General features: G+C 36.5%; 1 protein-coding gene across 2 annotated transcripts in view; it reads right to left on the minus strand.

The window, feature by feature from the left end:
* Positions 1-12,117, minus strand: part of IMPG2 (interphotoreceptor matrix proteoglycan 2) — a 91,526-nt gene that overhangs the window by 11,361 nt on the left and 68,048 nt on the right. For both annotated transcript variants that reach the window (XM_049628089.1, XM_049628088.1), the window contains 3 exons: positions 4,306-4,609; positions 2,039-3,321; positions 948-1,167 (listed from right to left, as the gene is read on the minus strand). In XM_049628089.1, coding sequence (XP_049484046.1) covers positions 948-1,167; positions 2,039-3,321; positions 4,306-4,609 — 1,807 coding nt within the window. The remainder of the gene's footprint in view (positions 1-947; positions 1,168-2,038; positions 3,322-4,305; positions 4,610-12,117) is intronic.

A 12,117-nucleotide genomic window follows, 5' to 3' on the forward strand; every position in this document is an offset into this window, starting at 1 on the left:
GTGATAATGAAGTACACAGATTTAAGACATATTTAGAATTTTCAGAATTAATATAAGTTTGGGGGTGATGGAAACTGAGTTATCAGAATGACTTCCCAGGTTTCTGGCTTAAGTAGGTGAGTGAATATGGCTTTCATTTCTCAAGACAGTGAAGCTGACAGAAGGATTCAATTTACTTAAAAGATGCCTGCTTCGAATTCTGTGTCTCCCTCTCTTTCTGCCACTCCCCTGCTTGTGCTCTCTCTCTCTCTCTCTCTCTCTCTCTCTCTCTCTCTCTCAAAAATAAATAAGCATTAATAAATGTGGAGAGTTACTGACATTTATATAAGATTTACAATAATGGAAATGGATAAAACAGCTTAGGAAAGTAATATAGAAGGAAAGAGAGTGCAAATCTTTTGGGTTTGGCAACTCAGAGATGAGTAGAGCAGATCCAGGGGATAAGTAAAAGAAAGCTAGACAGAGCAGGTAGAAAATGGAATGGGGAAAAAAAAGAAAAGAAAAGGGAATGGGAGGTAAACAAGGTAATACATGTGAACAACCCTTTTTAAAAGAGAATGATATTGATGTCCTTTGAAGAGATCATTTAATAATTACCAAGATGTGGAGATTCTGCCTGACATAATACTCTTTTTCCTACAAGTATTGAATTTACCTTGATTCACTATAGAAGAAAATGCACAAAGCATAAGAGACTGTTAAAAACTGAGAACAAACTGAGGGTTGATAGGGGGTGGGAGGGAGGGGAGGGTGGGTGATGGGTATTGAGGAGGGCACCTTTTGGGATGAGCACTGGGTGTTGTATGGAAACCAATTTGACAATAAACTTCATATATTGAAAAAAAAAAGAATTTAGGAGAAAAAAAAAAAGAAGAAGAAGAAGAAAATGCACAAGAATAATAACCGGATTCTATTAAGAAACCACCATCAGCATTCAATACCATTACCTGATTCCACATCGAGGGAGTATTTATCAATAGCCAAGTTCATGGTCTGGTAGGCCGTGGTACAGAAGTCTTCCAGAATCATGTATACAGCATTGTTGACATTAGGAGGGACAGACTTGGCAAACTTCATTCGGCTGTTCACCACAATACTGCCATTTCTAAAGTTCAGGATTTCTAAATTCTGGAACCCTGTGAGATTTGACTGGAGGTAGGGAACCAGCTACAATACATGAAAAGTAGTCAGTTTGTTTACAAGGTTTTGCTATTTTGTTCAAAACATACCAACCCCCACCCAAAAAACAAGAATGAGCCCCTCCCCCACTTTTTGACATTATATTCTATTTCAATTCTATATTCAGTATTTCAATTATTTAAACTGTTCATCAATAAAAGTATAAATTGCCAATCACTTGAGACTCAAGAGAGTTGAGAGTCAAGAGATTTTCACAGCAATATTTAAGAATCCATGAAACTCATAGACAGTTTTAGATAACAGAGAGTTTATTCTCTCTGTTTCACTAAAGAATCACAACAGTCAAGGCATGACTGGGTGGCTTAGTTGGTTAAGCATCCAACTTTGGCTCAGGTCATGATCTTGCAGTTCTCAAGTTCAAGCCCCATATCAGGCTCTCTGCTGTCTGCACAGAGCCTGCTTCAGATCCTCTGTTCCCTTCTCTCTTTCTGCCTCTGCCCTGCTTGTGCTCTCTTACTGCCCCCCCCCCAAAATAAAAATAACACATTTAACAAAAACCAAGGTTCACAACAGTCAAGGTATTATTAGTACCTACAGAAAACTGGTCTCATAATAAAATGTGAAAAGAAATTGTAAACTTGTTTCAGTTCCATGATTCATGGAATACAATCTTCAGTATCTAAGTTATTATATAACCTTCAGGCCATATTTGTGTTTCCCATTTCTTGTATCTATCTGTTGTATTGTTTTTCTACCAACCGTAGACTATGATGCTATTTACAAATCAATGTGCACAACAGACCAGATTTTCACTGGCTCAGATTTTATGTTTGGGAGAAAGAGGGTTAGTACATACACGATTATTCACTAATACCCATGTTTCATTTCTTGTGCTTACCAGTTCCAAAAATCTTTGCTCCAGTGCTCTATACTCCAAAGAGTTTTTATTAAATAGGTCTTCCGAAAACATCATGTTTGTCACTCGGAGGCTGAAGAAAACCACCAAAGCTCCTGCAGTCTGGGTATGACTCAAGTCACCTCCTTCTGTGGGTTGCACCACAATAGCCCTCTCTGTGGACTGAACATTTGTAGACATTTCCACATAACTACCAACCTTGCCATTTTCCTCAGGGATTACCTCAGGCTGATAGTAATCTGTGCCTATCCGGTCCAGTTCTAATGAAATATCCTGTACACCCATAATTACTTCATCCTCTAGCAGGGTGGAGCTTGTGGTTGGAGACAATTTGGTAGGCTGTGTCATGGAAGATTTCAGCCAGAGCTTGTCAGTACTCTGTAGTGTACTTGCCAATATGTCTCTGGACAATTTCCCCAGGGAAGAAGTTCTTGCCCAAACTACATCTGATTCTGGCAATATGGTCCCCAAAGGTTGCATATCTGGCTTCATAATTGAAACCTTGCTGTCAAACCACTCACGGCTGGATGATTCTATAGTTTGTTCCATATCCTTCTTTAGAAATGGTAGCTCTGGTTTACCAGTAGAAGCAGAGATTGCTATAGCTGTCAATAGAAGAGGTGCTTTGGTAACTGAGTAATCATCAATGTCAGGTGCCTCTGATATTTGCTTGGAGAGAATTAGAGATGCAGATTCAGTTGTGGTCTCTGCAAAGATGGGCACAGTAGGTCCACCAATGAGCTCTTCCTCTGCAAAGTGTGTGGATCTATCATAATATCCATATTTTAAATGCTCAGTACTTTGCCCTGTGGAATCTTTGTCATCTATACCTAATTTCTCATCTATACCTTCAGTTGGCATAAGTGATTCCTGATCTTCAAGCCATGACTTAGACAGTGGTTCAGAACTCTTCTCAAATGAAGTCTCACTCCATGGCCAAGAAATCAGATCCACCTTTTGCCCAGACCCTGAACCTAAACCACTCTCAAATATAAACTCTTTTTCTATGGATGTGTCTGGCATCAAAGTGCTCACTTCTAATTGGCCTTTGACTTTGGAGGCCAAAGAGTCCAAGCCAAAAGGTATCATTGTTTCTTTAGCAAGATCTAAAGTGACAGAGGAGGCCAGATATGGTGAGGATGTCAAAGACACTTCAGAGTCTTCCACAGATGATATCGTTTCCTTTGGCACTGGATGAGTGAATGGACTTGAAGGCAATGAATGAACAGAAAGAATATCTTCTGGCCCTTCAACTTTGATTAATCCTAAAAATAAAGTTTTCCATTAATTAATCTACAGAATTGTCAAAATGTATTCCTAGTTCTCCTAATAAAGCAAGCTATTTGTTTTTCTCATTAAGTTAGGATGTACAGTGCTGATTTTTACTTTGATATATAAGCAAGCAAGAGGATCTCATGATTTTGTGATGTGGTACAATCACTCATGAATATACCCCCTTCCCTGAGGATAACAAGATCTCAGCTATTGAAATAATTCATCTTTAAAGATTTTAGTTTTTTACTCCATGAAAATAAAGAACCATATTGACAACAAAGACTGAATCTAGTGGAAACTAGACAGAAAATCCAGGAAATTTTGTCTTTGAATTCTGATCTCCTTATTACGTTTATTGCCCATCATCCTCCAGATTTACCCAATGTTTAAAATCCTGGACTCATTATTTATATCTTTAACTTCCTCTTTCACAAATATACTCCATCCATAAGTCATATTGATTTTTCCTTTCTGCCACAACTAAATCATCTACTTGATTTTCATTTCCTAATCTCTGCTATAGCTACCCTGGTTTACATTCTCCCTTTGTCAAGCCTAATGCAAGCTAAATTCTCTATATTGGGCCCCCGCAATTAATACTACTAAAAGATACTAGAATAATTTTCTTTGATGTTGTTTATCACTATAACATTTAACATCCAAGTTAATAAAGTAGTTCTTTAATAGTAATTTAATTCAATTATGTATTCTTTCATAGGATGTTCAAAACATCTATTAACTGATCCCCCACTCCCACCCCACCAAGTTCATGTCTTGTTATTTACCTATTTGGAATCTCCATTCCAACCAATTAAATCTGATTGTTTCCTCTCTCACACAGCTTTTCCAAGATATTTCCTCCTAATAGATGTTACCATGCTTCTCTATTAGCCTTAGTGGCATTCTTTCTTCAAAACCTTTGTCATCTGATACAATAAAGTAAAAAAGTATGAAAAGTGATTAGAATCACTTACCATCTTCTAATATGTGAGATCCAGAAGTTCCTTCCTTAGAAACCACAGGCAAGCCAGTCTGAAGCACTGCTGGGGTGACAGAATGAAGAGTCAAGCTGCTAACCTCTAAAACCTCTGGGGAAGAACTGAGGCCCACCTTCGCGGGAAAGGCTAATTCGGGTGTAGACACTAAATCACCCAAAGGGCTTTCTGACCAGAGTTCCCTGCCATTGGTTGAGGGAGGACCAGAGCTGAAATCAAGTGGTGAAATACTGCTGGTGGTGGATTCATCTGCTGAGGGCCATTCAGCTTGAAGGGTATTATCCTGGGGGGAAAAAAAGGCTAAATCATATCATAGATAAAAGAAACACACAAAAATGATTTCAAATATCACCTATGTGTAACATTCCCAGATTTTCTAGGGACACATAGACAATGTAATATTGGTGGGGAGGGGGTGGGGACATGGGTTCTCCAATCAAACAGATCTCTAATCAAACCCCTATTCAACCACACACTATTTGAAAACCCTAGGGAAAAACCACGTACCTCTTGAAACTCATCGTAAATTAGGGAGAGATGAGATACCATATTTAAAAGATTCCAAAATGAATTTGTGAGAAAAAATATTTCTCTTGCTTTAGATGGTCCCTTACTCTGTCTTATTAGCTTAAATACTCTATATACAAAATTACTATTCTCTGTAATTTGATGTCAAAAACCTAAGCACATTGCCTACAGCAGGAAAGAACAATTAGAAATATTATTCATTCTGAAATGTATTTAACTACTTAAGGTTTTTTGTTTTGATATGAAATGTCACCACATCAAAATGTGGTCTTGCTACCTCGAAAGAATATCAACATCTACAAAATGGCACCTCACTTAAAAAATACAATTTTCTCTTTCTAGTGACTTTTTACTAATGTAGTAATATAGTATTAATAACTTCCGGGATAGAAAAGTAGACAGAAACACAATCCTTGAACATGCTAATTATTTAATCATATAAAGATAAGTCTATGCAGAAAAGTTTAGATGTGATGCTAATGGGTAAAATGACCATGGCATTTCGTGGGAGTTTATATACTTCAATCTATGCTTACTTCTAAAAAACAAAAAATAAGAAGTGCTATATGTATAGAAGAAACTCATGAAATATTTCCTGGGCAAAAACTGAAAAAGGAAAATAGAAAAGAACAATCATTCTCTACCCTAAATAACATTAAAATCACATGAAACCGTTTTAAAAACACCAGGGCACCTGGGTGACTCAGTTGGTTAAACGTCTGACTCTTGATTTCAACTCAGGTTATGATCTCACAGTTCCTGAGATTAATCCCACATGGGGCTCTGGGCTAACAGTGCAGAGCCTGCTTGGGTTCTCTCTCTCTCTCTCTCTCTCTCTCTCTCTCTCTGTCTCTCTTTCTCTCTCTCTCTCTCCCCCCCTTCCTCTCTCTCTCCCTCTCTCTCTCTCTCTCTCTCTCTCTCAATTAAAAAACAAAAAACAAAAAAATGCACCAATGTCCAGGCCTCACACCCTAGAGATTCCAACTTAATTGGTTGAGGATAGGACCCAGACATGGTACTTTTAAGAGCTCCCCAGTAGAAGATACAGGCTGACTATATTCTGGCTACAGTATTACAGGCTGGATTTCTAAAATACTTCTTTCACTGTTGAATTGTTATATTTCTCGTGAGATAGATCCCTTAAGAAACCTCCTGGTGTTGGGTTCAAGATGTCAGCATCAGAAGATACTGAACATACCTTCACCTATATACACAACAAATATATAGCTTCATATGGAAAATTTTCCTCTGAAAAAGTCCTGAAAACTAGGTGGACAGCATCTCCACAACAAAAGATAAAAGGGCCACACTGAGTTGGATAGGAGAAGCAGAGATATGCTTTCACCAAAACCCACCCAAAGACTTGCAATCCACAATCAGAATGAAATCTCACCAACATGGAACTTTTCCCTGAGGAGCAAGGAGTTTGTGCTCCATATCAGACACCTCAACCCTTCAGTCCTGCACCCCTGAGACCAGCCCTCCAAACATAAAACCAACAGGGACCATGTCCAGAACTATAGGGAATGGAAAACCTGCCCTTAAAGGACTCACTCACAGACTTACTCGCCCCAGAACCCAGAGCAAAAGCAGCAATATCTGTTTGCTTGTTTGTTTGTTTGTTTGTTTGTTTCAAAGAGAGTTTTTAACTGAAGTAGAGTTGATACACAATGTTATATTCATTTTAGGTGTACAACATAGTGATTCTACAACTCTATACATTATGCTATGTTCACCACAAGTATAGCTACCATCTATCACCACAGAATGCTATTATAATATCATTGACGATAATCCCTATGCTGTACCTTTCATCCCCATGACTCATTCACTCCATAGCTGGAAACCTGTACCTCCTACTCCCCTTCTCTCTGATAACCACCCATAACCCCACCACCCTCTCCTCTGATAATCATCAGCTTGTTCTCTGTGTTTATGGATCTATTTCTGTTTTTGTTTATTTGTTCATTTGCATGTGTATGTGTTTGTTTTGTTTTTTTTAGATTCCACATAAAGTGAAATTATATGGTTATTTGCTTTTCTCTGTCTGACTTACTTCACTTAGCATAATACCCACTAGGTCCATCCATGTTGTTGAAAATGGCGAGATCTCATTCTTTTTATGGCAGAATAATATTCCATTGTGTGTGTGTATATATATATATATATATATATACACACACACCACATCTTCTTTATTCATCTATCAATGGCCTACTTAGGTTGCTTCCATATCTTAAACATAGGAGCACATGTATCTTTTTTAATTAGTGTTTTCATTTTCTTTGAGTAAATAACCAGTAGTGGAATTACTAGATCTTATGGTATTAAAAGAAGTTTGAAAAGCACCTAAACCATGTGTAAAGGAGACACACTACTCTTAAAGTAACTGCCAAAAAGAAGGGACCTGTTAGAGCTTTCTCTAAGGACAGAAGCACTGTAGGTGCCATTTTTGCAATCTTACTCTACCTTACTAACGCCAGTGCTGGTGAGTGCCATTTTGGCAACCTCCCTCCACACTGCCAGCACATGTGGGGCTCCCATCCCACACCACAGGAACATCACAGCCAGGCAGGCAAACATCACCCCACACCCCGTGCCACAGCTGAGCCATAGCCAGCCAGGCAAGTGCTACACCTTCCCCCACGCCCCCAATACAGCCACTGAGGAGAGCACCATGACCCGACCCCTGCCAAAAATATGTCACCGACAGCCTGGGAAAGAACCCCACCCACCCACTCCCCACACTACAGCCCAGCACATGCACACAGAGGGGATATCCATGGAGCACCTGGCTCTGGTGGCCAGAGGGGACTGTGCTTCTGGCCCCCACGGATAAAATCACTACTTAAGACCACTCCTACAAGACTCAGGAAGGTAGCTGTTTCATCTAATACATAGAAAACAAACACAAAGAATCAGACAAAATGAGGGGACAGAGGAATATGTTCCAAGTGAAAGAACAAGAGAAAACATCAGAAAAAAGACCTTAATGAAATAGGGATAAGTAATCTACTTAATAAATAACTCAAAATAATGTTCATAAAGGTGCTTACCAAACTTGGAAGTATAAGGGATGTGCACAGCAAGCACTTCAACAAAGAGAAAATATAAGAAAGTACCAAACATAAATCACAGAACTGAAGGATACAATAACTGCACTAAAAAGTACATTAGAGGGTTTCAACAGCAGACTGGAAGAAGCAGAAAAACACAGATCACCAAGCTAGAAAACAAAGCAATGAAACTCACCCAGACAGAGCAGCAGAAAGAAAAAATAATTTTAACAAGTGACAATGCCTTAAGGGACTTATGGAACAACATCAAATGGAATAATATACACATTATAGAGGTCTCAGAAAGAGAAGAGAGAGAAAAAGAGGCAGAAAACTTATCTAAATAAATAATGGCTGAAAAAATCCCTAATCTGGGAAGGAAACAGACATCCAAGTCCAGGAAGCACAGAGAGTTCCAAAAAAGATGAATCCAAAGCAATCTACACCAAGACACACTATAATTAAAATGTCAAAAGGTAAAGACAAAGAGATACTCCTAAATGCAGCACAAGGAAAAAAAAAAAAAAAAACAACTTATGTGCAAGGGAAATCCCATAAGGCTGTCAGCAGATTTTTCAGCAGCAACACTGCAAGCCAGAAAGTAGTGGCATGAAATTTTCAAAGTACTGAAAGGAAAGAATACCCAACTACAGTGAGATTATCATTCAGAAAGATGTAAAGAGAGAGTTTTTCAGATAAGCAAAAGCTAAGGCAGTTCATCACCACTAAACAGGCCTTACAAGAAACATTAAACAGACTTCTTTCAGTTGAAAAGCAATGGAACTGATTAATGACAAGAAAACATGCAAAAGTAAAAGTCTCATAGGAAAAGTTAAACATATTATAAAAGTAATGGGTTAATCAATTATAAAGCTAGCATAAAGGTCAAAAGACAAATGTAGTAAAATTAACTAAAACTGTAATAATCAGTTAAGAGACATATGACATAAAAAGATGTAAAATATGACATCAAAAACATAAAACAGGGGCGTCTGGGTGGCTCAGTTGGTTAAGCATCCGACTCTTGATTTCAGCTCAGGTCATAATCTCATGGTTGTGAGATCAAGCCTGAGTCAGGCTCAGATTCTCTCTCTCCCTTTCTCTTTTCCTTCCCCAGTCAGGCTTGCTCTTATTCAAAATAAATAAATAAACATTAAAAAAAAAAACATGGGGGGAGGTTAAAAATGTAGAGTGTTGAAATGTATTCAAATTTAAGTTGCTATCAAATTAAAATGGACTGTTATATATATAAGATATGTGAATCTCATGGTAATCACAAAGCAAAAACTTGTAGTAAATACACAAAAGAAAATTAGAAAGGAATCTAAATGCAATACTAAGGAAGGTTATCAAACCACAAGTGAAGAGAGAAAAAGAAGAAGGGGACAGAATAAACTACAAAAAAAGTCAGAAAACAAATTAACAAAGTAGCAATAAGTAGATACCTATCAATAATTACATATAAATGGACTAGATCTTCTAATCAAAAGACAAAGAGTGGCTGAATGGATTAATACACATGGCAAATCTATATACTGCCCACAAGAGATTCATTTCTGAAGTAAGGACATGCAAAGGCTGAAAGTGAAGGGATAGAAAAAGATATCCCATGCAAATGAAAACAAAAAGAAATCTGGTACAGGTATACTCATCACTCATAATGATAAAGGGGTCAATCCAACCAGGGGCTATAACATTTATAAATACATATGCACCGAACATAGGAGGACCAAAATACATAAAGCAAATATTAACATGCCTAAAGGGAAAAATTGACAGAAATACAAAAATAGGTAGAGACTTTAATACCTCACTTACCAATGGATAGATCATCCAGACATAAAATCAACAGTGAAACACTGGACTTAAATGACATATTACACCATATAGATTTAAAATATATACATACGGAACATTCCATCCAAAAGCAGCAAAATACACATTCTTCTCATGCATCTGGAATGTTTTCCAGGACAGATCACATGTTGGGCCATGAAACAACTCAATAAATTCAAGAAGATTGAAATCATATAAAACATCTTTTCTGACCATAATGGTGTGAAAATAGATATCAATTACAGAAAGAAAATGGTAAAAAACAAAGAGATTAAACAACATGCTTCTGAATAGCCAAAGGATCATCAAAGAAATAAAAGAAATAAAAGGAGAAATGAAAAAATACCTACAGACAAATGAAAACAAAAATACATTACACAAAAATCTCTGGGGTGCAGCAAAAGTGGTTGTAAGAGACAAGTTCACAGCAAGAGATCTACCTCAAAAAGCAAGAAAAACCTCAAACAAATTTCCTTTATACCTAAAGGAAACAGAAAAAGAACAACAACAACAAAAGTCAGTAGAAGGAAGGAAATAAAAATCAGAGTGGAAATTAATGAAATGAAGACTAAAAAGACAAAAAAAGATCAATGAAACTAAGAACTGTTTCTTCAAAAAGATAAACAAAAGTGAAAAACCTTTAGATTCACCAAGGAAAAAAATAGAGAACTCAAATACAAAAAACCAGAAATAAAAGAGAAGTTACAAATGATACCACAGAAATATGAAGGATCCTAAGAAACTACTATGAACAGTTGTATGCCAACAATTAGACAACCTACAAGATATGGAGACATTCTAACAACATAGAATCTACCAAGATTAAATCGAGAAGAAACAGAGAATATGAATAAACCAATTACTAGTTAGGAGATTGAATAAAAAACTTCCCAACAAAAATCCAGGACCAGACTGTCTCACTGATAAATTCTACTAAACATGCAAAACAAAAAAAAAAAAGATTTGATACCTATCCTTTTCAAGTTCTTCCAAAAATCTGAAAAGGAAGAAATGCTTCCACACTCATTTAATGAGATTAGCATTACCATGATACCAAAACCAGACAAGGTCACTACAAAAAAAGAAAATCACAGGTCGATGTTCCTAATGAATATAGATGCAAAAATCTTCAAAAAATATTAGCAAACCAAATTCAACAATACATTAAAAAGATCATATACCATAATCAAGTAGGCTTTATTACAGAGATGCAAGAATGGTTCAACATCTGTAAATCAATCAATGTGATACAACACATTAACAAAATGAAAGATAAAAATTATGTGATCATCTCAATAGATGCAGGAAAAGCTTTTGACAAAATTCAGCATTCATTTATGATAAAAAATCTCAACAAAATGGGTATAGATGGCACATACCTCAACATAATAAAAGCCATATATTAAAACCCCATAGCTAATGTCATACTCAACAATGAATAGCTTAAAGCACTTCCTATAAGATCAGGAACAAGACAAAGATGCCCACTCTTGCCACTTTTATTCAACATTGCATTGAAAATACAACTTGGCAACTTGGCAAGAAAAAGAAATAAAGGACAACCAAAATTGAAATTAAAAAAGTAAATTGTCACCATTTGCAGATGGACATGATACTACATATAAAAACCCCAAAAGAATCCACACAAAAAAATGTTAGAGCTAATAAATGAGCTCAGTAAAGTTGCAGAATACAAAATTAATATACAAAAATCTGTCGCATTTTTATACACTAATAAACTATCAGAAAAAATCATGAAAATTATCTTAAAATAAAGAAAATAATCATTTACAATTGTATCAAAAAGAATAAAATACCCAGGAATAAATTTACTGAAGGAGGTGAAAGACCTGCACGCTGAAAACTATAAGACATTGATGAAAAGAAACTAAAGACACAATAAATGGAAAGACATTCCATGCTCCTAGATTGGAAGAATTAATATTAAAATGTCCAAATGACCCAAAGTAATCTACACAGATTCAATGTAATCCATATCAAAATTTCAATTGTATTTTTCACAAAACTAGAAAAAATAATTCTAAAATTTGTACGGAACCGCAAAAGACCCCCAAATAGGCAAAGTAATCTTGAGAAAGAACAAAGTCAGAGGTATCACACTCTCTGAGTTCACCATACTACGAAGCTATAATAATCAAAACAGTATAGTATTGGCATAAAAACAGACACATAAATCAATGGAAAAGAAGACACAGCCCAGAAATAAACTCATGCACATATGGTCAATGATTTATGACATAGGAAGCAAGAATATACAATGAGGAAAGTACTGTTTCTTCAACAAATGATGCTAGGAAAATGGGACAGCTACACACACACACACACACACACACACACACACACAATGAAA

This window comes from Panthera uncia, chromosome C2 (assembly GCF_023721935.1).
Source record: "Panthera uncia isolate 11264 chromosome C2, Puncia_PCG_1.0, whole genome shotgun sequence".
NCBI classification, from domain to species: domain Eukaryota; kingdom Metazoa; phylum Chordata; class Mammalia; order Carnivora; family Felidae; genus Panthera; species Panthera uncia.